The sequence below is a fragment of the Pseudorasbora parva genome, chromosome 1 (assembly GCF_024679245.1).
Source record: "Pseudorasbora parva isolate DD20220531a chromosome 1, ASM2467924v1, whole genome shotgun sequence".
Classification (NCBI taxonomy): Eukaryota; Metazoa; Chordata; class Actinopteri; order Cypriniformes; family Gobionidae; genus Pseudorasbora; species Pseudorasbora parva.
Window position 1 is genome coordinate 9,372,804 of NC_090172.1, and position 24,053 is coordinate 9,396,856.

Sequence of the window (24,053 nt, forward strand, 5' to 3'; positions counted from 1 at the left end):
CCAGGATTAGGCGGATCGTATATCATTTTTGCAAGGTTTTTTATCTTTTACGAAGAATGGAGGCTCCGTAATAATGTGCACCATTATAAATTCCTGTGTGGCCGCACGGATTATACTTTCACTTTAGAATGAGTATCAATTTGGGAGCAAATTGCTTGAATGGTGTGTTTAATATTAACATCAATACTATTCTTAATAAAAAACATAACAGTACAGTACAATGATAAGCTTGTTTAAATGGGCGCTTTTATATTTAGCTTTGAAACTGAATCTTCCACCGTATATTGTCAGCTTCTCACTCGTGATAAATGAAATCTGATTCCTGCCACCGGGCTGTGCTCAGTTCATGGCGTCTGTTCTCTAACTGAACGAAATTATTTTTATTACTATAAAATAATCAAAATGATATCGATGCCTGTTTATGATTTAATACTGCTATATCTATAACAAAAAAACATTTACAAGTTTTGACATCATATCCGGGAGAAGTCAGTAAATTTGAGTAAAATCACAGGCTTTGCTTAACCTGTGTGAATGTGCCACGCAAAACTCAGATGTGGGGGAGTAATTTTTAAATCACAGAGGTCCCTAGATAATACTAATTCCGTGCGAATAGTACTTTAGCGAATCCGCCATGGTGCAAGCACAGCTGGCTTTTGAAGGGAGTGGGAGATGAGACTCTGATTGACACCCCCTGATTGACCTAAGCTGGTCATGTGATCTCAACATGGCAGTCCCAATGAGGCAACCCGCTCAGGGTTTTTATGATCGTTAACAAAAACTGTAACCATTTCAAAACAACATTTTCATATATATATATATCTTATTTCAGCATCATTTCACACTTTAATTTTGATGTACTAAATAACTAAAGCTAAAATTGAAATAAATGTATAGACATGTAAAAAAAAAGAAGAAGCAAAGATTAAAAATGACAAAACACAATGTAAAATGTAAAAATAAAAATGTCAACAATACTAAAATAACACTGGACCTGCTCCTTGTAGAAGAAAACGGCTTTTATTAGGCGACTGATATGACTGGAGTCTACATTTTGTGTGCGTTCATGATTTTATATGTACTGTCCAAAAAGTACTCTTCAGTTTTTCAGGAATATACATTTTTTATGAGAATAAATCTTTAGGACAGATAGAGGTAATAAAAAACTGGCAATCATTCTGAGCCTTAATATTCTGCCTTCATTTTCACTGGCATTAGTACTAGTGTGTAATATCATTCTTAATAGAAACCTGTTCAATAACATTTTTAAATCATCTTTTGCTCCTCATAGATCTGTTTGTTTGTCTCTGCTGTTCTCTCATTCTTCTCCCCCAGTTTCACTGATGCTGCAGTCGAGTCTGTGGCCATTCATGCATGTCATTATTAATGCTAATGGCAGCGTGAAGGAAATGATAGCCTCGCATGTAAGCTATAAGTTTAGTATAAGATCAGTGCAGCAGAACCAGTCGATCTCAAAACAAACAAACAGATTAAAATTGAGTTGACTGATAAACACATTGCACTACGCATGATGCAATCCTGAGAAATGCAGTACTACACTCACCTAAAGGATTATTAGAAACACCATACTAAAGCCCCGTTTCCACCAAAATTACCAGGAACAATTTGTCCCAGGAACTTTTTTACAGGAACTTTTCTCCCCCCCAAACCTGCAACTGTCTGCGTTTCCACTAGGGTTGTGCCGATGGACGATATCATCGTCCATCGTGATGGCTGTGCGACATCACGATGGAGAAACACCATCGTGATGCCACGCCCCCGCCCTTCTGGAGTCTTGCGAGTCAGAGCGGAGTGGAGCGGCGGCAATTTCCCCTCCACGCTCTTTCTAAGCATTCAAGAATCCCTCCGCTCCAGCTCCGCTCCGGGTTCACCATCTCCCGCTCCCCGCCTCTCTCAGTGATATCAGACACACCGCTCTGTCTTTGCTCCGAGGAAATTTGCGGCTAATAACTGCTAAAATATTTTAGTAAGCTCTGAAATATCACTATAAAGTTCGGTTTATAACCTGCATTATCTGAAAAAATTATAAAAAGTAAACAATAGGAGATTAAGAGCCTAGTTTCAACGTGGTTTATTGGAACATGTTTGCATTTTCCCCCCACTATGCCAAACTGGCTTTATCAAAAGTTAAATATCATTGATGCTTTTTGCAGTGCAAATTTGTTTGTATGTTTGGAAAGATGAACGTTTTCATCAGTTATTTTATCTACGGATCAATACAGATGTCTGCTCATTCAAAATCATATAGGCTAATAGAATAACTGTATAGGCTACCTACTGGCTACTGATAACTGTATGCAGGTAAGCACTACAAGATGTTTTTTAATGCATTAGAGAGAAGGATTAGTTCGTGTGTGAATAAGTGCTACCTGTTTAAAATGTGCTTTCACCCGAACATATTCAGTATGAGGTAAAAAAAAAAATCCCTTAAACTTTAACATCCTGCTCATGCTCATCGCCGTGATCATCTGTATTAAGCTGGTTGTTTACCGTGTGAGTTCTGAACACTGCACTATGCTTATTTAAATCTTTTAGTTTCTACACATATTAGGCTACATATTCCTCATGTCTGTGAGGCGAGCCTGCTGAGTTTCAGTTTATTTGAGACGCGCTTCAGTTCATGATCATTGAAAGCGATCGCTTTCCGCGACCTCATAGTCTAGGCTACTTATTTGCTTCTTATTAATTAAATAAATGCAATTGGCCGAAGAAACCTTTATTAAAATTAAGAGGCAATCTGTACAAAACGAAAGAGAGGCTTTTTACAAAACAAAACTTAATATTAAACTAAATATAACCACCAAAATCATTTCTGACCCACTCGCATCTTTGCACTTATAGCCTATCATAATCAGACGAAATTAATAAATAATACTAGGCTATAATATTTAAACATAAATTAAAAACATTGTTTAATGGCTACAACAAGTATAGTAAGCTACAGATTTATGCCATGTCTGAGCTGGATTTGAACGAACATCATTTTACCGCTGGGTTCATGAGCGCGCACCTGCGGATTATTGAGCTAAGTCGCACCTTGGGTAGGGTCAGTCTTGATTTTTTTGAACCGATCTAAGCTCTAGTACGAAAACGAAACGAAAAGAAAATATCCCCCCCCCGCGGACGATATCATCGTCCATCGCGATGTTTTACTGTACACATCGTCAGCTGCCGATTTAATTGACATCGCCCAACCCTAGTTTCCACCGCGATCTAAAGTTCCGTGAAGATTAGGCGAATTAGTCCGGTGATGTAGGACTGCGCGCGACTGCTCCTCGAGTCAGTGACGGACAGTAATCATTTTTGCGCAACCGCAAAAATGAACAAAAAATGATGACATTTTTTTGTACCGATTGAAAGATTTAGTGGACTGTTTACTGAACGTTATCTAAACCGGTCGGGTGTTTACATGTGATGACTTGCAATCGCAATCATTTTGTCACATGCAGTTTGTCTGCCGCATCAAAAATGTCAACGCTGTTTTCTCCAGCAGCTGGAATGTGTTAACTGTAGCCATAGCAACTCTTAACGGCCACCAGGATTAATACAGTATTATATAATAAGCTATTTATCTGTTGTAAAGTGTAATAATCATCTCAGAAAATAAAATATTCTGTCAGGCGCAGTTAAAGTAAAAACTGCCTGGGGCAATATATACGCTGTGTCATTATTCCAACATTATCTTCATAACTTACAAAATAAAAAGTTTACCCCTCAGAAAAATGAGCTTTCCTCTCTTGTCAACATGAGCGTGGCGCGCGCTGTCACGTCATGTAAGGATGCACACTTAAAAGTAATCGGTCAGGTTGTTTACATGGTGAGAAATAGACTGTAAAAAAATGAATAATGAGTATGGAAGAGATTCAAGCTGTGGTGCTTTTGCTGGTTATGTATAGGTTTACTAAAGAGGTAATTAACAATGACAGAAAAGAGCACTAGCTTATTCAGAAAGCTTGTAAAGCTAGATTTAAAATGACAATGTATATTATTATCAGCTATTACGGACATTGAACGTGAGATGGCTGAGATGAACGCTCGCCATCAGACAGAGAGCTAGACTGATATTTACTGAACGTAGACCAAACCTCGCAAAAGACTTTTAAAAATGCCGGTTGAAATAAAATGCTGCGTGAGCTCAACCAATCAGCATGTTCAGCGCCCAAGTCCCGCCCTCGAAAGTTCCTGAACTTTGAAAAAGTACTACCTCGCGAACTAGGCCATTTGGAGGGGGAAATATTTACCCGGAACTTCATTTAGACCCTGGTTCCTGCGGTCAAAACACACAGAGTACCACCCAAAGTTCCTGGTTCCTGGGTATAGTTCCTGCGGTGGAAACGTGGCTTAATATTGTATTTGACCCCTTTTGCTTTCAAAAATGCCTTAATTCTACGTGGCATTGATTCAAAGAGGTGCTGAAAGCATTCTTTAGAAATGTTGGCCCATATTGATAGGATAGCATTTTGCAGTTGATGGAGATTTGTGGGATGCACATCCAGGGCACGAAGCTCCCGTTCCACCACATCCCAAAGATGCTCTATTGGGTTGAGATCTGGTGACTGTGGGGGCCATTTTAGTACAGTGAACTCATTGTGATGATCAAGAAACCAATTTTAAATGATTCGAGCTTTGTGACATGGTGCATTATCCTGCTGGAAGTATCCATCAGAGGATGGGTACATGGTGGTCATAAAGGGATGGACATGGTCAGAAACAATACTCAGGTAGGCCGTGGCATTTAAACAATGCCCAATTGGCACTAAGAGGCCTAAAGTGTGCCAAGAAAACCCCACACAATTACACCACCACCACCACCAGCCTGCACAGTGGTAACAAGGCATGATGGATCCATGTTCTCATTGTGTTTACGCCAAATTCTGACTCTACCATCTGAATGTCTCAACAGAAATCGAGACTCATCAGACCAGGCAACATTTTTCCAGTCTTCAACTGTCCAATTTTGGTGAGCTTGTGCAAATTGTAGCCTCTTTATCCTATTTGTAGTGGAGATGAGTGGTACCCAGTGGGGTCTTCTGCTGTTGTAGCCCACCCGCCTCAAGGTTGTGTGTGTTGTGGCTTCACAAATGCTTTGCTGCATACCTCGTTTGTAACGAGTGGTTATTTCAGTCAAAGTTGCTCTTCTATCAGCTTAAATCAGTCGGCCCATTCTTCTCTGATCTCTAGCATCAACAAGGCATTTTCGCCCACAGGACTGCAACATACTGGATGTTTTTCCTTTTTCACACCATTCTTTGTAAACCCTAGAAATGGTTGCGCATGAAAATCCCAGTAACTGAGCAGATTGTGAAATACTCAGACCGGCCCGTCTGGCAACAACAACCATGCCACACTCAAAATTGCTTAAATCACCTTTCTTTCCCATTCTGACATTCAGTTTGGAGTTCAGGAGATTGTCTTGACCAGGACCACACCCCTAAATGCATTGAAGCAACTGCCATGTGATTGGTTGATTAGATAATTGCATTAATAAGAAATTGAACAGGTGTTCCTAATAATCCTTTAGGTGAATGTATATGAGAAAATAAATAATTTTTCCTGCAGTGAACACTTAACATTTGCAACTTATGATCATAATTACATTTTAACAAGAGCTGCAGCTAACATTTTTAAATATTATAATTTTTTTATTAGGGGGAACAAATCACTAACAAATGTAAGTGTATGTATGCTGTGCGAAAAAGGAATTTAAAATACAAATGTTGCAAGAAAAAATAAAACAAACATAAATACTCACACCGATCTGGCGTAACATTATGGTGAAAATTATACAGTTTAAGTGAATAACACTGATTATCTCTTCACCACGCCACCTGTTAGTGGGTGGGATATATTCAGCAGCAAGTGAACATTTTGTCCTCAAAGTTGATGTGTTAGAAGCAGGAAAAATGTGCAAATGTAAAGATTTGAGTAAGTTTGACAGGGGCCAAATTGTGATGGCTAGATGACTGGGTCAGAGCAAATCCAAAACTGCAGCTATTGTGGGGTGTTCCCGGTCTGCAGTGGTCATTATCTATCAAAAGTGCTCCAAGAAAGGAACAGTGGTGAAGCAGGGACAGGGTCATGGGCGGCCAAGGCTCATTGATGCACAAGGGGAGCGAAGGTTGCCCTGTGTGGTTCGATTAAACAGACGAGCTACTATAGCTTAAATTGCTCAAGAAGTTAATGCTGGTTCTGCTAGAAAGGTGTCAGAATACACATTGCATCGCAGTTTGTTGCGTATGGGGCTGCATAGCCGCTGACCCCTGTCCACCGCCGAAAGACAGTGGGCACGTGAGCATCAGAACTGGACCACGGAGCACTGAAAGAAGGTGACTTGGTCTGATGAATATTTTTTTCTTTTACATCACATGGATGGCCGAGTGCTTGTTGGAACAACTTGGGCAAATACCTGGTAAACACATGGCACCAGGATGCACTATGAGAAATAGGCAAGTCACTTTTGACGCATACCACCTACCTAAGCATTGTGGAGACCATGTGCACCCTTTTATGGAAATGGTATTCCCTGGTGATTGTGTCCTGCCTGCCACAAAGCAAAAATGGTTCAGGAATGGTTTGAGGATCACAACAATGAGTTTGAGGTGTTGACTTGGCCATCAAATTCCCCATATCTCAATCCAATCGAGCATCTGTAGGATGTGCTGAACAAACAAGTCCGATCCATGCAGGCCTTAAAGGTAAAATTTCCATACAGGAATTAAAGGATCTGCTGCTAACATCTTGGTGCCAGATACCACAGCACTCCTTCAGGGGTCTAGTGGAGTCCATGCCTTGACGGGTCAGGGCTGTTTTGGCAGCAAAAGTGGGACCAACACAATATTAGATCACAAACATGTTATGCCTGATCGGCATATCAGTATGTTACATGATTTAATATTAAAAAAAAAAATTCTTTATCAATTTATTGATTAGTTGTAGAAAGCCCTGATTTCGATCCAATTACTCTGTGAAATGTTTTAATAAGATATTAAATGGATGGTCCATCCGAAAATTAAATTTGGTCGACATTTACTTATTCTCATGTCACTTAAACCTATAGGACTGACTTTCATTCAATCTTTAAAACTCACATGAATATGTTTCTAATATATCTCATAAGTTTCTGTCCATCCTTTGAAAGTCTAGGTAAACAACATTTTCAAGCCTCAAAAATTCCATAAAACATTGTAAAAGTAATCCATATGAACCGAGCGGTTTAATTCAAGTCTTCCAAAGAGAAACAATCATTTTAATGGATGAACAGATTAACCTTCATCATACATACATAGGAATTTAGGAAGGTTACATATTAGGGATTAAAATGATGCATTTGCTACATTATGATTTACTGCGGTGTTACTATTGTACATTGGTCAGATGGTAATTCCACGGTACCTGTGTGGCTTTTGCTCATTAAAAATGAAACATTAATTTTATCTGATGAACAGATTAATGCACATATGTTAAGCTCATCAAATATGGAACCATCATTTTAATTGATGAACAGATTAATGCACATACACCAAACAAAGTCAACTAAAGCTCAACCATACCAATACCACAAATAAAGTGCTTCTGAGCGTAATTTATTTAAATAATATCATAACAGTTATATTTATATTTCATATGTATTTTGCTTTTATGATTGTACCATTTGCAAGTTTTAGCAACATTATTTCTTTTGGCTTTCTTTTTTCAAAATCCAATCACATATGTGATGTTAACAGAATAACAGCTTGGCAGACTAAATTAAATGTTTTCTTTTAGTTTGTAAAACTTTGTAGGCATAATTTCAGTCGGGTTTGAACTCCGTTAAAAGAGCCAGTCGTTCGTCTACAGATACGTTATCTTGTTTATGCACAACAGCAAATCGGCAATTAAAAGAATTGTGAGAACACACCACTGCAGCATGGAGTTCGCTGTTCTTTGAGCTGCTTTCTATACACTGTTTGCTTTTTTAATTAAGTACTTAGTCTTTAAAAAAAGGAGTTTTTTTATGTATATTGTTTGATTTTTATTAAATATTTACTAGGCTTATAAATAATACAATAAATAATAAAAATAAATAAAAAGAAAAACAGCAATTATTAAATCTTACCCAAATCTCCTTTCTAAAAGAGTTTTGCCCTTTGTAATTACAGCTCTAGCACATGAACCTGCGGCGATCCTGCAGAGTCAGTGTGCTTCTTCACCTAAAGCTCTTAGTTTAATTACACAAGTGTTTCTTTAAACCACACTTCAGACAAATAGAGCTGGGGTTTAGAAGTGTATGGAGAGTGCCCGAGATAAAAAGGTTAAAATAATGAATGGCCTTTTAGCAGTTTGCTAGGTAGCTAATGACAGTGACCGGCTGGTGTGCCAGATCTCTGGAAGCTCCTGCTGGCATTCAGCTGTCAGCATTCCTCTGGGAACATCTGTGTTTCATCCAGTGATGTCTTCAGCACTTTCTAATCGGAAAGTTACATTTAAGGAATTTTAGTGATGCAGTTGCTACAGTATGATTTACTGTGGTGTTATTATTTTACACTGATCAGATGGTAATTCCATGGTACATGTGTTGTTATTGTTAACTAAAAAATAAAAAATAAAGTTGAAATAAAATAAAATGTAGATGAAATGTAAATGTTGGATGGAAAACTTAAACTTGTACATTAAATGTTCCGGAAAAAAAGCCATTATTTGCATCTAGAAAATTGACCACTTAAAAACATTCAGAGAATTAAATATTTTATATCTAATTGTTTTTTGTGGATATGTTAAGTAAAAAAAAAAAAGATTAATAAAATATAATTGTTTTTGTTGTTTTTTTGAAAATGTGAGTGAGTGCTGCTTGCCTGTTTTGTTAATTAAAACGTATCTGAAAAAAATATCTGAAATAATTGAAAACTAATATTAAAATTATAAAAACTTAATTAAGATTTTGATTAAAAAAAATGTCTATACAAATGTCACAATAAAACTAACAGCTAATTCTGAATATTTCTAAATAATGTAATAGTATATAATAATAATAATTCATACACCATGGTACATTCACACAGTACTCTATGGCATCATTTCCATTAGTATTGTCGAAAGTACTGACTTTGGTACAAACACTTCTGTGTGCTTTCAAGCTCTCCCTTGTGTTGATCATTGTAACCAATCACAGACATATCCGATGAGCATGTGATCACAATGGCCAATCAGAGGTGTTTACGATTCCGCTCAGTCACATTTTTAATATTTCAGTACCAACTTGGTACTGAAGTCAGTACTTTTGACAACACTAATTTCCATAAATATCTATAGTCATGACTCCTGAATAAATTGCTAATTAAATCAAATTAAATAAATTAAGATTATTATTGGATAAAATACAATTCCTTTTTGCTGTTTCCCAGATATTTGTAACTGTTTATCCAGTAGGATATCTATTGATTGTTAGAGAATTCTTTTTTTGTTCCATTTTATTATTTTCATTAGCAGTCTTGTACATTCATTGACTAGTGATATTTTGTGTTGTTATGATTTAGTGATGCATAAAGACATTGAAATTTGTTGCCCAACAGAAAGTAATATGAGCTAGATTTTTAATGGGTAAGTATTTAATCTGGTAATGATTTGTTGGCGTTCTCTGCAGAATTCATGAGAAGCCCGTGTGTGGAAGCAGGGCTCATTCCTCCACTGGTTCAGCTGCTAAACTGTAAGGACCAAGAAATTCTGCTCCAGACGGGACGAGCCCTCGGCAACATCTGCTACGACAGCCGTAAGTGCCCATTATCGCTCCCTCAGCCATTCCAAGCCCCGGTGCATCTACAATGAGAGATTTTCGTGTCTCTTGGATGATTTGAAGGGGGAACTGCTCGTGCAGTTGTCAGGAGTGACATGAGGCAGGCAGTGCAGTTGATTGATTGTAGATGCATTGCTAAACTCTTCCAGCACCTTTTCATTTCACACATGGTTAACAAAAGTTAATTGCACAAGAGCCTATACTGTTGCTGAATTCTTATTTTGATTGTCTCAAAGTTGATACGTGAATATGGTATGAGTGAATTAATTGACTTTAGGCCATTGAATTATTGTATTAATGCACACTCAACAATTAATTATTAATTAACAGTCCATTGGTAATTATTCTGTATTAAACATAATGATGAACTAACAGTGGTTGATCATTTAAATTAGCCTATATCTTTATGCTAATTTGTCAACTCTGTAGGGAGAGTTTACAGTATAACTTATGTCCGTGATGTCTCTTGCTCCATTTGCTTGCTTTGTAATCGTGACAGTACAGTTGTGTGAAGCGTTTTGACCTGTTTGTTGTAGAAGTCTTGAACCTTTGGGACATTTACTTCTGGTTTCACAGACCAGGCTTAAGATAGTCCCAGACTAAAATACATGTTTGATTTGCTTCAACTGAAAGCAACTTGCATTATCATATCTTAAAATATGTCTGTAGTTTTATCTAAAGATGCACACCAGTAATGCTTTTTTTTCTATGACACATTTATAAAAGCTTCTTAAATGCTCTAATTTAACAAAGGCCTAATCCTGGTTTATTCTAAACTCTGTCCGTTAAACCAGGCCATAGAGTTTAGGGAAAAGATAAGAGCTTTGTCTGGATGAAAAACTGGAAGAGTGCCCTTCCCAAGAGTGTGTCTGAGCGTGGCCTTTGAGCTCACAGCTGAGTCTGGTGGTTTTGACTGATGAAAACATGAGGCAACAAACATTTTTCTGCAGATTTATTGTCTTAATCCAGTTATTCCCATCGGGGTGTGCTTTAACCCTATAAAACATAAATCATATCTTAAAAATACAATATGATGAAAGATACTCCATGTGTAATTATAGTGTACTCCTGAACTATGACAAATTCACATTTAGCAGGTAAACACATTTAAAATGTACAGTCCAAAAATATATATAAAATATATATAATATTGCTGACTCATCCTGCACTGCGCTGATTTTTCTCCAATCGTATGCTCTCTATTTTCGAGCAATAATTTTCTGCCCATATGCCACCTGTAACCAATCTACAAGTAGCAAACATGGTCCGTGGCTGTGAGACCCATTTTAAAAAAGAGGGGCGAGCGCATCAATATTCACCGCTCGAACTTCCTGTTTCAACAGGAACTGCGTGAACACAAGACAGAATCTTTGGCTTGCTGCGACCAGTGTCCAGGCACAACATCGGTTACGTCGATTTCCCACTCTGGCACCGCCCCCCACCGTCGTGTTTTAGGGTGCTTTCACACCTGCCTCATTTAGTACGATTGAATCGTACTAGAGTTCGTTTCTCTCTTTGGTGCGGTTCGTTTGGTCAGGTCTGAAAGCAGCAATCGTACTCTGGTGCGCACCAAAAGCGGACCAAACAAGCGTACCGAGACCTCCTTGAAGAGGTGGTCTCGGTACGATTTCAAACAAACTCTGGAGCGGTTTGTTTGTGGTGAGAACGTGATCCGACCTCGAACAGAACCAACTGCAAAAGTACTGATCATTTTTGGACTGAACCAGCTGCCGTAGTTAGCTGCGCTGACATTGTGTGCATGATATTATTACCTGATAGATCGTTGGCAATATTTTCGGAAGATGGACACATGTCAAGAGTTAATAATTAATGCACGCCTCCTCTTGAAGTGACGAGCGATGCGCGCTCGCTGTCTGCAGTTTTCATGTCGCATCCGCGCTTCATTATAGAAATGTTTTGTTTGCATACTGTGGTAAATACACACAGTGTGGTAGATTATGGCCAGGGACAAAAGTGGCCCGCGCAGTCGTCTCTCCATAGTGTTTTTATAGTTTGCTGGCTTTGCCTCTTCTGTTGTAATTTTCCCACACGTAAATTCAGACCAATCGAAAAGCAGTTTAGGAAATACCATGGCCAATGACTGATGTGGATGTTGTCACGTGCCTGCGTTTTGGTTCGTTTCAACTGGTTCGGACCAAAGCAATCAGTGTGGTGTGAAAAGGAACCAAAAAATCTGAAACATGCAACAATGTATAATTCTTTGCCCTTGGTTCGGACCAAATGAACCGAACTAGAGATGTGAAAGCACCCTTATAGTAATAAAATCATTTAGTTCAGTTACAGGGCTCCAGACTAACTTTTTGCCTTGGATGCACTGGTGCGCCTAAATTTTTTATTTAGTTGCACCAACACAAAATTTAGGTGCACCCAAACCGCCACAATTTCATGCTCCATTCATATATATGTTAATGATAACATAATATATGCATTTACACAAGGATACAAATTCACAGGAAACAATGCTTTGAACATTACCATTTTAAAACTACAGTTTTAACAAAGTGTTATAAATTAAAGGGTTAGTTCACCCAAAAATGAAAATTAGATGTTTATCTGCTTACCCCCAGTGTATCCAACATGTAGGTGTGTTTGTTTCTTCAGTAGAACACAAATGAAGATTTCTAACTCCAACCTTTGCTGTGCCAGTCATATAATCATGTGAATGGGTAAGGTTCTATGAGAGCAAAACATACAAACAAAAGAACATGCTTAGGCAACGTGCACAAAAACCCTGCTGCTCCTGATGAAACATTGATTTATTAAGACGCGGACCAATCGGTTTCTGTGAGAAACCGAACAGTATTTGTTATTTTTTTTACCTCATATCCCGATGAGTCTCATCAAGTTTTCCCATCGTCTATAACTTCCGTCTGATGGGGTCAAACGGACGTGATCATAGATGTAGATGCCTCATTTGACCGATCCGTGCAGGCCCTAATGAGGTTTATATATATATATCTCTATGAACGCGTCCGTTTGACCTCATCAGACGGAAGTTATAGAGGATGGCAATGGTGTTTGAGACTCACTGTATGTGATGTCCATGAACTGAACTCTTGTTATTTCACTATGGCAAGGTTAAAGCTGCACTTGGCTACTTTTGCTCTCGGGGTCCCCCTACAGTTTGGAAAAAATAATGTCCTCAACTACTGTCGTAAGATCTGTCATCCTACAACAGGGGATGCCATCGCGCGTGCATTTGTTGACATGACAACCCTGATAGCCCTGAACTAGTGATGCATGGGTCTTCTCATAACCCGCGGACCCCGTACGTCTATTTAATGGTCGCGGGTGCGCGGCGGGTTGTAAAAATATATACAGTGTTGCGGGGCGGGCCAAATAACTTCATAAAAGTGGCGCCGCGGGTCGGTGCAGCACTAACAGTTAACCTAAACACTGCAAGAGGTGTTCAGAGTTCTTCTGGCGTCGCGTGTGAAATGTCTTCATCCCAGGTAACGTTACAGTCAGTGGCATGTTTCAGCATGTCATATGAATATAATTTCATGGGTTTTATTTTTTTCAACCGCCAAATAATCACGATGCTCACGTTTACAAGCCAGCGTCATTATAGTAGTCTATTGGTTACCGTTTTACAGAATCTTTATGATACTTCAGTTCAATGTTTGAGTGGTAGCGCACCGTAACAAGCATGACAGCATCGGTCGGGCACGCCTCCTTCAGCTCACGCCGACGAGCAAACGCTGGTCACATAATGATCCTCGTCCTGCCTTTAATCCCATCATTTTTTCATTTCCTCTTATTGCTTTCCTCCAACAAAACCTTTTCTTTCTTATTTGTCTCTGCTGCTTCGGACATGACTATATTATCTGACGAACAAAGTTGGGCTCGCACGTCCGAATTTAAGGAAGTGTGTGTGTTGGTGGAAGTGACGTATATGCCGTAAAGCAGTCGAATTTTGTAGTTCTTTTTGTTCTCGGGTTACTACCCGAAACCCGAAGTTTAAAAGTACGATTAAAAACGATACAGACCCCATCAGGCTATGGCAGACGTGTCATTCAACCTATTGTAAGTCGATTTATCATCACCAGTCTTAAAAAATATATTATGAAGGTTGAAAAGTTACCTAGTGCTGCTTTAATAAAATGTTTCATACTAGGACACCTTTAAACTGTGTGAATGTTAGAAATTATTTAATATGAACTACTGTGCAATTAACTAATAACTTATAATTGTTACATTTCCAAATATTAAGAGTTGATGTGGTTACTAATAAAAAAAAAAACTGAGAGACTGCATGAAGAGCTCTTGGCAAATGGACACAGATGGTTTTAATGGTGAAGCTGATTGACAGGGCAGCTGAACTTGATCCCAAATGCCCTGACCCTTTGATAAAGATGACACATGTCAATGGACAGTCATGCATTTCATTCAAGGGCTTCATTGACTGGCAAACCCCACGCAATAGTAAAAATACTTTTTTACTACACAGGATCCAAAACCACTAAAATATGCCATTTGGAAATTTTTCAATGTCTTTGTTTTCCGTATTCTGTTTTGTTGCATTTAAATCACTTTCTCACTCTTTTTCCCTCTCTCTTCCTGATTTGTGTGATAGTTGGCAGTTGTTGTAGACTTTGCGTGGGCAGGCACCAGTGTAAACAAACCTGAAACATTGTTCATACCAACTGAGCTGACTCATATCTGACACACAAATACTGTCATCTGTTTTCAGAGCTTACTGGAAAACATAGCTATACATAGGTTAGATATTTATTGCTGGTATATAGGACAGTATTTAGTGCTGTATAAGGAATTAAACTGCAGACTTTTTTCTTGTCAAATGGTGTTGTAAATTAGAATACTAGTATTCTGACAAGCCGGACCCACATCTAGATGTTGGGTCTGGGAACTGACCATTAAAAGGGTTTATTCCGAGGGGTGGGATAAACAGTTGTCTTTCAAACGCCCTCTGTGTTATTAACGTTTTAAAATTTCACATTTAAAGAAATCTAGTATTTGACCATGTCTAACATGTATTCAACATGTAAAACCTACAAATAAGTAAGCAGTTATGATCTGCTATACTTTAAGCAAATTAACTATTATTTATTAAAGAGCCATACAGGCACTTTGTGGGTAATGGCATTACAAATGAAAAATTATTATTTTTCGGCCACAAAATTACTCCAATTTGCCTCTTTGCATTGGAATTCTCTATTTTAACCTTAATTACTAAAATAATTGTAATATAAATAACTTGAATATTAGAAGAAAAATATTTTAAGTGGCTTTAAATGGACCATATTTATTGCACAAATAGTATTTACTACCAAAATATCTCCTTAAAATATTCAATAAATATTACTAAACTAAAATATAGTTTATTTAATAACATTTATTTAATTGAAAAATAGTTAAGGTGTACGGTCATATTTGACTATTATAGTAAGGAATATCTCAGGGCTAAATAAAAGAAGAGCATAACATTATAATGTTGCATCTCCATCACTCTCCATTTTAAAAGGACACTGTAGATGCGGTTGATGTAATAATCAATGCAAACTATGCTGTACTCTTTTAGCAGAAATGGCTGCAAATGCCTGTATAGTGAAGCTGTTGTATGTTCAATTGTATTGATTGACACAGTGCTGGTTTGTTTAGAACTACTGAGAGCGCTGTGACCATGCACGCTGCCGCGAGATGAATGCATGTCGCAGCTCTGTTATTCAACGGCTCTGGTTTTAACTGTTGTGCTACACTAAGTGCGCCAAAACGGGCAGGCGGGCTTTCGGGCGTGCGTGTGGCGGAGGGAGAGCTAAGGAAATGCATCTTTTAAAATAGCATTAAAAAAATGACGAAACACAATATGTGGCAGCCAGTGTTGATTCTGTAGCGGATGTGTGGGAGACACTGTTCATCAATAAGTATCATGATTTATATCTTTTAAATAAGTGTATTGTTACACCCCTAGTATAAAGCTATTTAAAACATCATTCAATGTAAATTGTGATAATAATCGCATTTTAAGGGAATAATCGACATTCAATTATGGTTTTTGTCATAATCGTGCAGCCTTAACATCTTCCCTTCATAAGAATGATTTCAGTGCCTTTCTTGTTTTTTTTTTCCAAAGAAAAGCTTAACTCCATGTCTTCCAGAGTCGCGGCCAAAGCCAATTCGAAAGACTGCCGTTTGCCAGTTTCTGTGTTTACAAGTAGCCTCCGTAAATCTGCCGTCATTATGTTAAGCCCGCCTACCAACTCTATACACAATGAGATTGACCTGACCAGAGTTTGGTTTTTTCCAGCTCAGAAGTCTATTTAGAGTTGCTAGGCAACACTCGCTGCAAATTCGATTTGCTGCCGCTAGGGTGCGTCTAGATTTCTAGGCAAGGACACTAGGTTTGGAGTGAATGGAGTTACATGAGATGGCCTTTTTTGGTTACACTCTATTTTAAGATTTCCGTGTTACAGTAATTATACATTTTAAAGGGATAGTTACCCAAACGACAGAAACATTGTCATTATTTACTAACCCTCAAGTTGTTCCAAACCTGTATGGGTGTCTTTCTTCTGTTGAACAAAAAATAAGATATTTTGAAGAATGTTGAGAACCAGACAGTTGACGGCACCCATTAGTTGATAAAAAAGTACTATGGAAGTCAATGGCTACCGTCAACTCTGCTGAACCTTGGTGTCTCAGTGGATCTTTTAACACCTTCCCCTGTTAGTGAGGCCATTGCAGTCTGGATTTTGCTGTGCTTCTACTGCACTTCTGGTCTCTGTTATGGCTTTGGCTATGTCTGCACCTCAACTTTACAGCTGGAAGCAAATCCTGTGCTGGTGTAATATGCATTTTCAGCTTTTTGATCTAATTTTCGGTTCTTTTATCTTAGTTATTTTCATATGTTCTCCAAGAAACATTATCAGTTATCATATCACATTTCATATGGATGCATTCATGCATCCCAACCTGTCCTTTCTTTAAAGGAATAGTTCACCCAAAAAGGAACATTTTTTGACTGAATCATTTGAATCGTTCTGGATAACATGAACTATTCCTTTAATGCCCTCTTCTCTGTCATTGTGTTTCAGGTTGCAGTTTATTTGTGTCATTTGTTGCCTTTTTTATTGTTTATTTCTTTTTTATGTGACCTCTTTGTTTTGCAGATGAGGGCAGAAGTGCAGTTGACGCAGCGGGTGGTGGTCAGATAGTTGCAGAGCACATTAAGTCTCTGGCCGAAAGCACTGACCCGGCCACCGGGAAGCTCTTGACTGTCTTTTGTGGCATGCTGATGAACTATAGCAATGATAATGGTAATGACCAATCCCCCAAACCAAGAAGGCGATATTTTTGAATGGTCCCTTATTGGTATAGTCTGAGATGTTCACTAAATGATTCGTATATTAATCAGTTCTACATGGGTATGGCAAATGTCATCCTTTATAAAATAGGCATTTAAATCGTGATATGCACATTTGATTTTTTTACTAGCACCGTAATATCTCACGGTTGAACATTAACGGTAATATCTGTAGGGGACCACTCTAAGAAAGCCTGTTTCACCTCTCTTATTTATTCTGAATCTAATGTCTTTCACTGATTTGACATGATAGCTTTGCTAAATGGCTACATGCTGCTGCTTTTGTTTGGTGACTAGCTTTCATGTCCTTTGCAGATGGTGGTGATGTTAAATTTGAGCAATGTTGTGACTTCAGCAGTCTGAAGTCACCATCCCTAATAAATATTGTCTAATTTTTTCATATCTAAACTAAATGCAAAAATACATACAGTATTGGCCAAAAGTGATGTCCAGATAAGGGGATTTGTTTTTGTGAATTCATAAGTTGGATTAAATGATCAAAATACATTAAATACTTCAAAATTATTTTAAATATGAAGGAAAAGCAAAACACTAAAGTTGCTTCTGGTGTTTATCTGACAAAATCACAGTGCATGCATAATTATAATCCAAGTCAATATTCTGATCATATTGTTTTCCAAGCACATTTGACCAATTCTGAACCACATCAAACTTAATAACTACGATTAATTTGGTATGCAATCATTTCTAGTATTCAGGAAAAATAGGCCAAAAAAGATATTTAGCCTAATTCTAAAATTATGATATGCCCATGAGAAGGATGTAATTCTAATGCAATACTAGAAATCTTAAGTATAAATGATTTTATACTAAATTAATAATTTATTAGGATTGATGTGGTTTAGAATTGGTAAAATGTTCTTTGGGGGTAAAAATTATATTAAAAAAAACATTATTTGGCAAAAAAAAACCCATACATTTAACGTAAGATATTAATATTTGGTTCTCTCTTGTTTTTGTATGTGTTCATAATCATATATGACAGCCTGGTCAAAAAAGATTGACTACACACAAATATGCAATATGCTTATCAAATCTTGAACTTTTTTTTAATAATATTTGAATAAAGGGTGAAGATGTCAATCTTCCTAGACTGGACATTACTTTTGGCCACTGCTGTTAACATCAATTTTAATATTATAATATTATTTATTTAAAAAATATTGAAATAAGAACAGATTTTTAATTTAAGTAGCTATAAAAATGCAAACATTTCATTAGCACATTCTTGAGGTTCCATCAACCAATCAGTCCTCTTGATAAGAGAAGGCAGCATGCAGGTTTTCTATTTGCGGTGCTGAATGCGCCAAGGAATAACATTTCGCCAAGTTTGGACTGCTTAAACAAATAGAGCAATGTTTTGATTGGTTCTGCATTTCAAACTAGAATTTAACATTGAAAAAAATGACACATACTTCACCTTTAAAAGGATAGTTCACAGAGGATGCATTATTTGGACCCCTTTACACACATTCTACAGTTTCGAGTGTCTCTATCAGTTGTTAAACACAAGCCCAGGAGGTTACATAAGGCTCTGGCCTTGTGTTTTACAGCAGCGCAGAGCATTGTTAAAAAATTAAGGGAATGCAGGCAGTGTATTTACATCTTTGTGACTTGATGCTCTTGAATAATTGATGGACAGGCCAAGCCCTGCTTCCTTCATCCCTGTTTTCCGGCAAGGCTTGAAATGGTAATGGCCTCCATCCCCCAAATCAACAAATTTAGGTCAGGAATTTTCATTTTCGTTTTCCTGACGAAAATAACTAGTCACATGTGAATTTAATGGACAAGAAGAGCCGGTGGGCTGCTTATTATTGCTGAATATAACACACACTGTTTTGAACCACAGTCTTTTTCTTTCTCTCATCTCTTTTTCACTCAAATGTTGTGTCTTGTAACATATTGCCTTTCCTTGCAAAGTGTATCTGTTTTAACTTAAATCCTGACATCATGTTTACAAGCCACTAAGATAAATGACTCATCTAGTCACATAAGCTTATCACTTAGGGATTTTCTAACATGGGAAAACACTTTATATGGCTGGTCAGACATTACACTAAACTGTAATGTCCCTTATTTAGTCCCTTGTGAAAAAGATGTGCGCTTTTTAGCATACATTTTATAGAGCGATTACACAAATATTTTACTTTAAAAGAATATACTTAAAGGGACAGTTCCCCCCAAAAACGTTATTTTCAATTTTCATCATTACTCACCCTCATGTCGTTCCAAACCCGTTCCAAGACTTTCGTTCATCTTCAAAACACAAATGAATATCTTTTTGATGAAATCTGAGAGTTTTCGGTCCCTCCATTGAGCGGTTTAGTCCAAATTTTCTGTAGAGACACGATTACTTTATATGATGAATAGATTCATTTAGTCTCTTATTCGCATATAAACATTGATCAACTCACACACTGTGGTAAACGAAAGCTCAAGCATGTTCGATTGACGTGCGAGAACCATTGAGGTTCATTCTCGTGTGTTAGGCAGAGCATTTGAGCTTTGCAAGAACCAAGGTTTGTTCTCGCGTCAAGCAGGTTCATTTGAGCTTCTGTTTATGTTCACTGATCAATGTTTAAATGTAAATGAAAGCCTAAAATGAATCTGTACTTCATAAAGTGATTGTCTCTCTTGGACTCAATTCATATGGATTAGTTTTCCAATCTTTTTATGAACTTTTTAAAGCGTCAGTTGCGTAGCTGTCAATGGAGGGAATGAAAGTTTCAGATTTCATTAAAAATATCTTCATTTGTGTTCTGAAGATGAACGAAATCTTGAGGGTTTGGAATGACATTAGGGTGAGTAATTAAGGACAGAATTTTAATTTTGGGGAAAACTCTCTTTATGTACACTTCTTTTTTCACAAGGCATATCATCTCTAAAAATGTAGGACGAGGATGGAGTATTTTTTTATATACTATAAACACAAACTGTGACTATATTCTCAACTTAGCGTAGCCTTAAGCCTTATTGCTTTTATAAAATGCTTAAGAGATCAATATTTATTTGTTTGAATAGCTGTTAGTATGTCATATATTTTAGTACAGCAGAAGTGTACTTTTAATTGTTTTAACTATGCAGAGCCACCAGTTATTCATTGATTCTGTATAATCGTGTTTGTGATGGCCGAATCTTGCAGTTTGTCAACTGTCAGTGTTATACCCCTCTGCTCTTCTGGGAAGTTAAGCTTTTAAATCTTACATGAGCTCGAGATGAGATGCAAACACTTCATAGTTCTTTTAGGAAACATGACTCATTCTCCATCAGTGAGCTCTGCAGGTCCCTGGTTGACATTTCTCTGATGTGATTTGGGCTTCGATTACTGGCAAGAGTTCCTCAATGATTTCTGGCTGGTGTCCAGTTCTGCCAAGGCTTGTTTTGTTGTGTTTTCTCATTTGATACATTCACCCAATAGCTGTTGCTTACATTTTCCTCTTGCTCAGACCAGCAAAGCTTCTGTGGTGGATAAAGCGAATAACAGGCAATTTATATAGGAGGGAAGAAGCATTTCGGACTGTCAACTGTTTGTTAAATGTAGGTGAAGGGACTTCTGTTTCGTATGTTTTAAAGGTTTTGTCTTGTACTCCTTCTTTAACTCATACTCAATAATAGGGATGTGACGAAATATCGTTTGACAAAATATCGCGATACAAAACGTGACGAAACGCATCGAGGTCGAAAAAAATGGATCGCGAAATAAAGATAGATGGCACTGCTGCATGATTGGTGTAGTATATAAATAATTTAGTGTATTGTGTGTGTGTGTGTGTGTGTGTGGGGCAGACATAACAAAACGCAGCGCGCATTTTCTGTTTGATCTGAGGCATAGTTGGAAAAAGTGAGAGCAGTCAGACAAAGGAAGTAGCAGCAAACATTAATAGGGAAAGAAAATGGTTGACATTAGCATTAATATTCTAAACCAAAAATGCAGTTATTGCCTACATAAACTACCAAATTTTGTGTTTAACTTTTATTAGACTCCAGAAAGAAAAGTGCGTTTTTTCACTGAGCACATTCTCTGCAGTGTGAGCGCGATGCACTGCAGCTCACTCTCGCTCATGTCTGAGGTAAATCATTAACACCATCACCACGCTTACAGTACACGTGTTTTATTGAGCTAAATACATTACAATCGGCAAAAACGAATGCACAGGTTACTTTCCTGAACAAGCGCGCTCCCGAGTCGTCCGTGTTCTTCACACTGTCCACGTGAATCACGGCCCAGTTCGGCGCGCACACGCAAAATACCAGCAGTTCAATAGGGAATGCGGATCTCTTAAAGGGGCCGCACTATATTCCTACTCGTGTAATATGGCCCTTCTCCAGGTATGGTGTGGTTCTGGTTCGCTCACTGGTACACATTAACAATTTTTCATACGAACTTTGCCCTGTTCTGAATTAAACTGCCAGTGTGTAAACTCCCTTTATATTGTTAAAATGAGAGAAATCATTACTTACTCATTATTTTTAAGTTTAGGCTTAAGAGACATGAACAATTTCTTAGATAAACATATCTATGACCTTTGATATGTCTAGTCTTCATGCTGTATTGATTATTATTGAACAAGTATGGTTTCACTAATAATAAATGTACATTTGCATAAAGCATGCATATTTGTCCATACCTATTGATTAGAGTATTAAAAACTTAATTTAAACTTAATTTAAGATACATTTACAATTGCTAAAAAGGTGCGATAAAAATTGCGATTAATCACGAGTTAACTCATGACAATCATGCAGTTTATTGCGATTCAATATTTTAATCGATTGACATCCCTACAGTGCCCTCCACAATTATTGGCACCCCTGTTTAAGATGTGGTCGCGGAGAAAAATCCTACCTTTCGTTTAAGTACATTACTTAAGTGGTAAAAAAAAAAATCACAGATTTTGAAAGAAAAATATATATTTTGATATCGTATCGTAACCCTGGCATATCGAGGTGCATCGTATCGTGAGTTTAAGTGTATCGTCCCATCCCTACTCAATAATGTTTTTCTCCTTTTTCAACTGCGGATCTTTTCCTCTGCTTGGGCTGTCGTCTTAACACAGTGCTCTGCTGTCTCAGCTGCCATCTCTTCTTTGCTTCATTGAATTTACTGATCAGCATCTGCTTCCCGACAAATTGATGGCACCAGATGTGTGCCGGTGCCGCCCACATTTCGGTGTGTCACAGAGACATTTCTAGACAAACTGAATTGTCTTTTAACTGGCTACTTATGGGCTTACTTTTAACAGGATTGCAAAATGTGATTGTTATTAAAAGTAAACAAGACATAAAATTATACATTTAAAGCCGGGTGCAAACTGCGCTTTATAATAGTCCTTTACGATTGTTCCTCGTCTCAGATTACGAACATAATCCTCGCTGTAAGCCATGTCACACTGTGAGATCTCTTTTGTCATTAATGTCAGACTGTACAACGTGTTAAAAACGGACACACTCAAGAAAACTTCCAGAGTTTAGCATCATCAATCAGTGATGCGTTCAGTGACAGTGAGCTGCAGTAAATGTGGGATTGAAATGTTGGCTACAAAGAATCTCTAACATTAATTTTGGTCATGGCTGGTCTTGAAAAACAAAGACAATTTGACGGTAATCTTAGGAGAAATCACACTGCAGGACTGTGAGTTAAATCTTCTGACACGGCCAGAATTTCGTCGGCGGTCAAATTTAATCGCAACGGTCATTAATCGGCTGCCAATGAACTTGTCAAACTAAGACTTCAGATTTCAGCCTAGAATCTTTTAGGATTTGCAAAATTTGTCTCAGACGGCCAAATCGTGGCCAAAATCACACATTGGTCACCCGCCTTAAAATAAGTAGAGATCGAATGATATGGATCCTTTGATGGCTAAGGCTGGACACACTGCAAGCGTGGCGTTTCTGTTGCATGTCAGCTGCATGGCGTTTTATTCAGTCTTTGCACACCAGAAGCGTGTCTGACGCGCGGCTGCTGTTAATGTACAGGAAAGTCATATACTTCATGTTAAATATAAATACATTAGCCTACTGATACAGCAAAGACAACATCGGCAGTAGCCCATTGACCATACATATCTATGGTATTGACGGCAAAATAGGCTACAGAATATTTAGTTCTATATTGACAAAATTGATAATTATGCTGTGTTTTATTATTACTAATAGGCCTATATCTGCATTTATGTCAACCTAGAGACTTTCAAACATGAAAATGTCATTTATTATTATGTATTAGTGTCAAAATTACGCATCATCTTTTCCTATACTCTTTTGCCTGGAAACTTTTCCAACACGCTCACGTGTCCCGTAAAATATAGGCGTCTCTTCTATTTCTAGCATGCAGACGTTTTCCGCAGGCAGTGTGCAAACTTTACCCTGTTAACATGTGGGAGCTGAAATAAAAACGGACACACCACGCAGCCGAAATACTCACGCCACACTTGCAGTGTGTCCGCGGCCTAATGCTGATATTTTAGACAGCAGGAGGGTCGATATAAAGAAAATATATATATTACATTTTTTAATTGAAATAACATGCATAATAATTGCTACATTGATTTATTTGACCTTTACTAAAATATAAATCAAGTCAATATGGGAAAAAAATGACTTAAAAAATCAACATAATGTGTAAAATAAACTGATTTATGCTTGATTCTGTAATTCTATTGTGTTATTTTTTATAAATAAATAAATATTTAACAAGAAAGTAAACACTGTAAATGACAGGGCACTCGTCTGGTGAAATTAATTTTCAAATAAAGACAAGGTAATAATGCAAATTTTACATACAGGGCACATATTTCATGTATATGACAGCAACAAACTGGATGTAGCACAGCATAGGTTCAAAGATTTTTGCTCACATCTGCGCTCATGCTGAGTTATCGCCAAATCATAAATACT

General features: G+C 37.6%; 1 protein-coding gene across 3 annotated transcripts in view; it reads left to right on the plus strand.

Annotated features, from left to right (window-relative positions):
- rap1gds1 (RAP1, GTP-GDP dissociation stimulator 1) overlaps nucleotides 1-24,053 on the plus strand; it is a 71,190-nt gene that overhangs the window by 20,093 nt on the left and 27,044 nt on the right. For 2 of the 3 annotated variants that reach the window (XM_067418729.1, XM_067418661.1), the window contains exons 4-5: nucleotides 9,641-9,766; nucleotides 16,942-17,088. In XM_067418729.1, the coding sequence (XP_067274830.1) occupies nucleotides 9,641-9,766; nucleotides 16,942-17,088 (273 nt within the window). The remainder of the gene's footprint in view (nucleotides 1-9,640; nucleotides 9,767-16,941; nucleotides 17,089-24,053) is intronic. The other variant, XM_067418780.1, reaches the window with a different exon arrangement.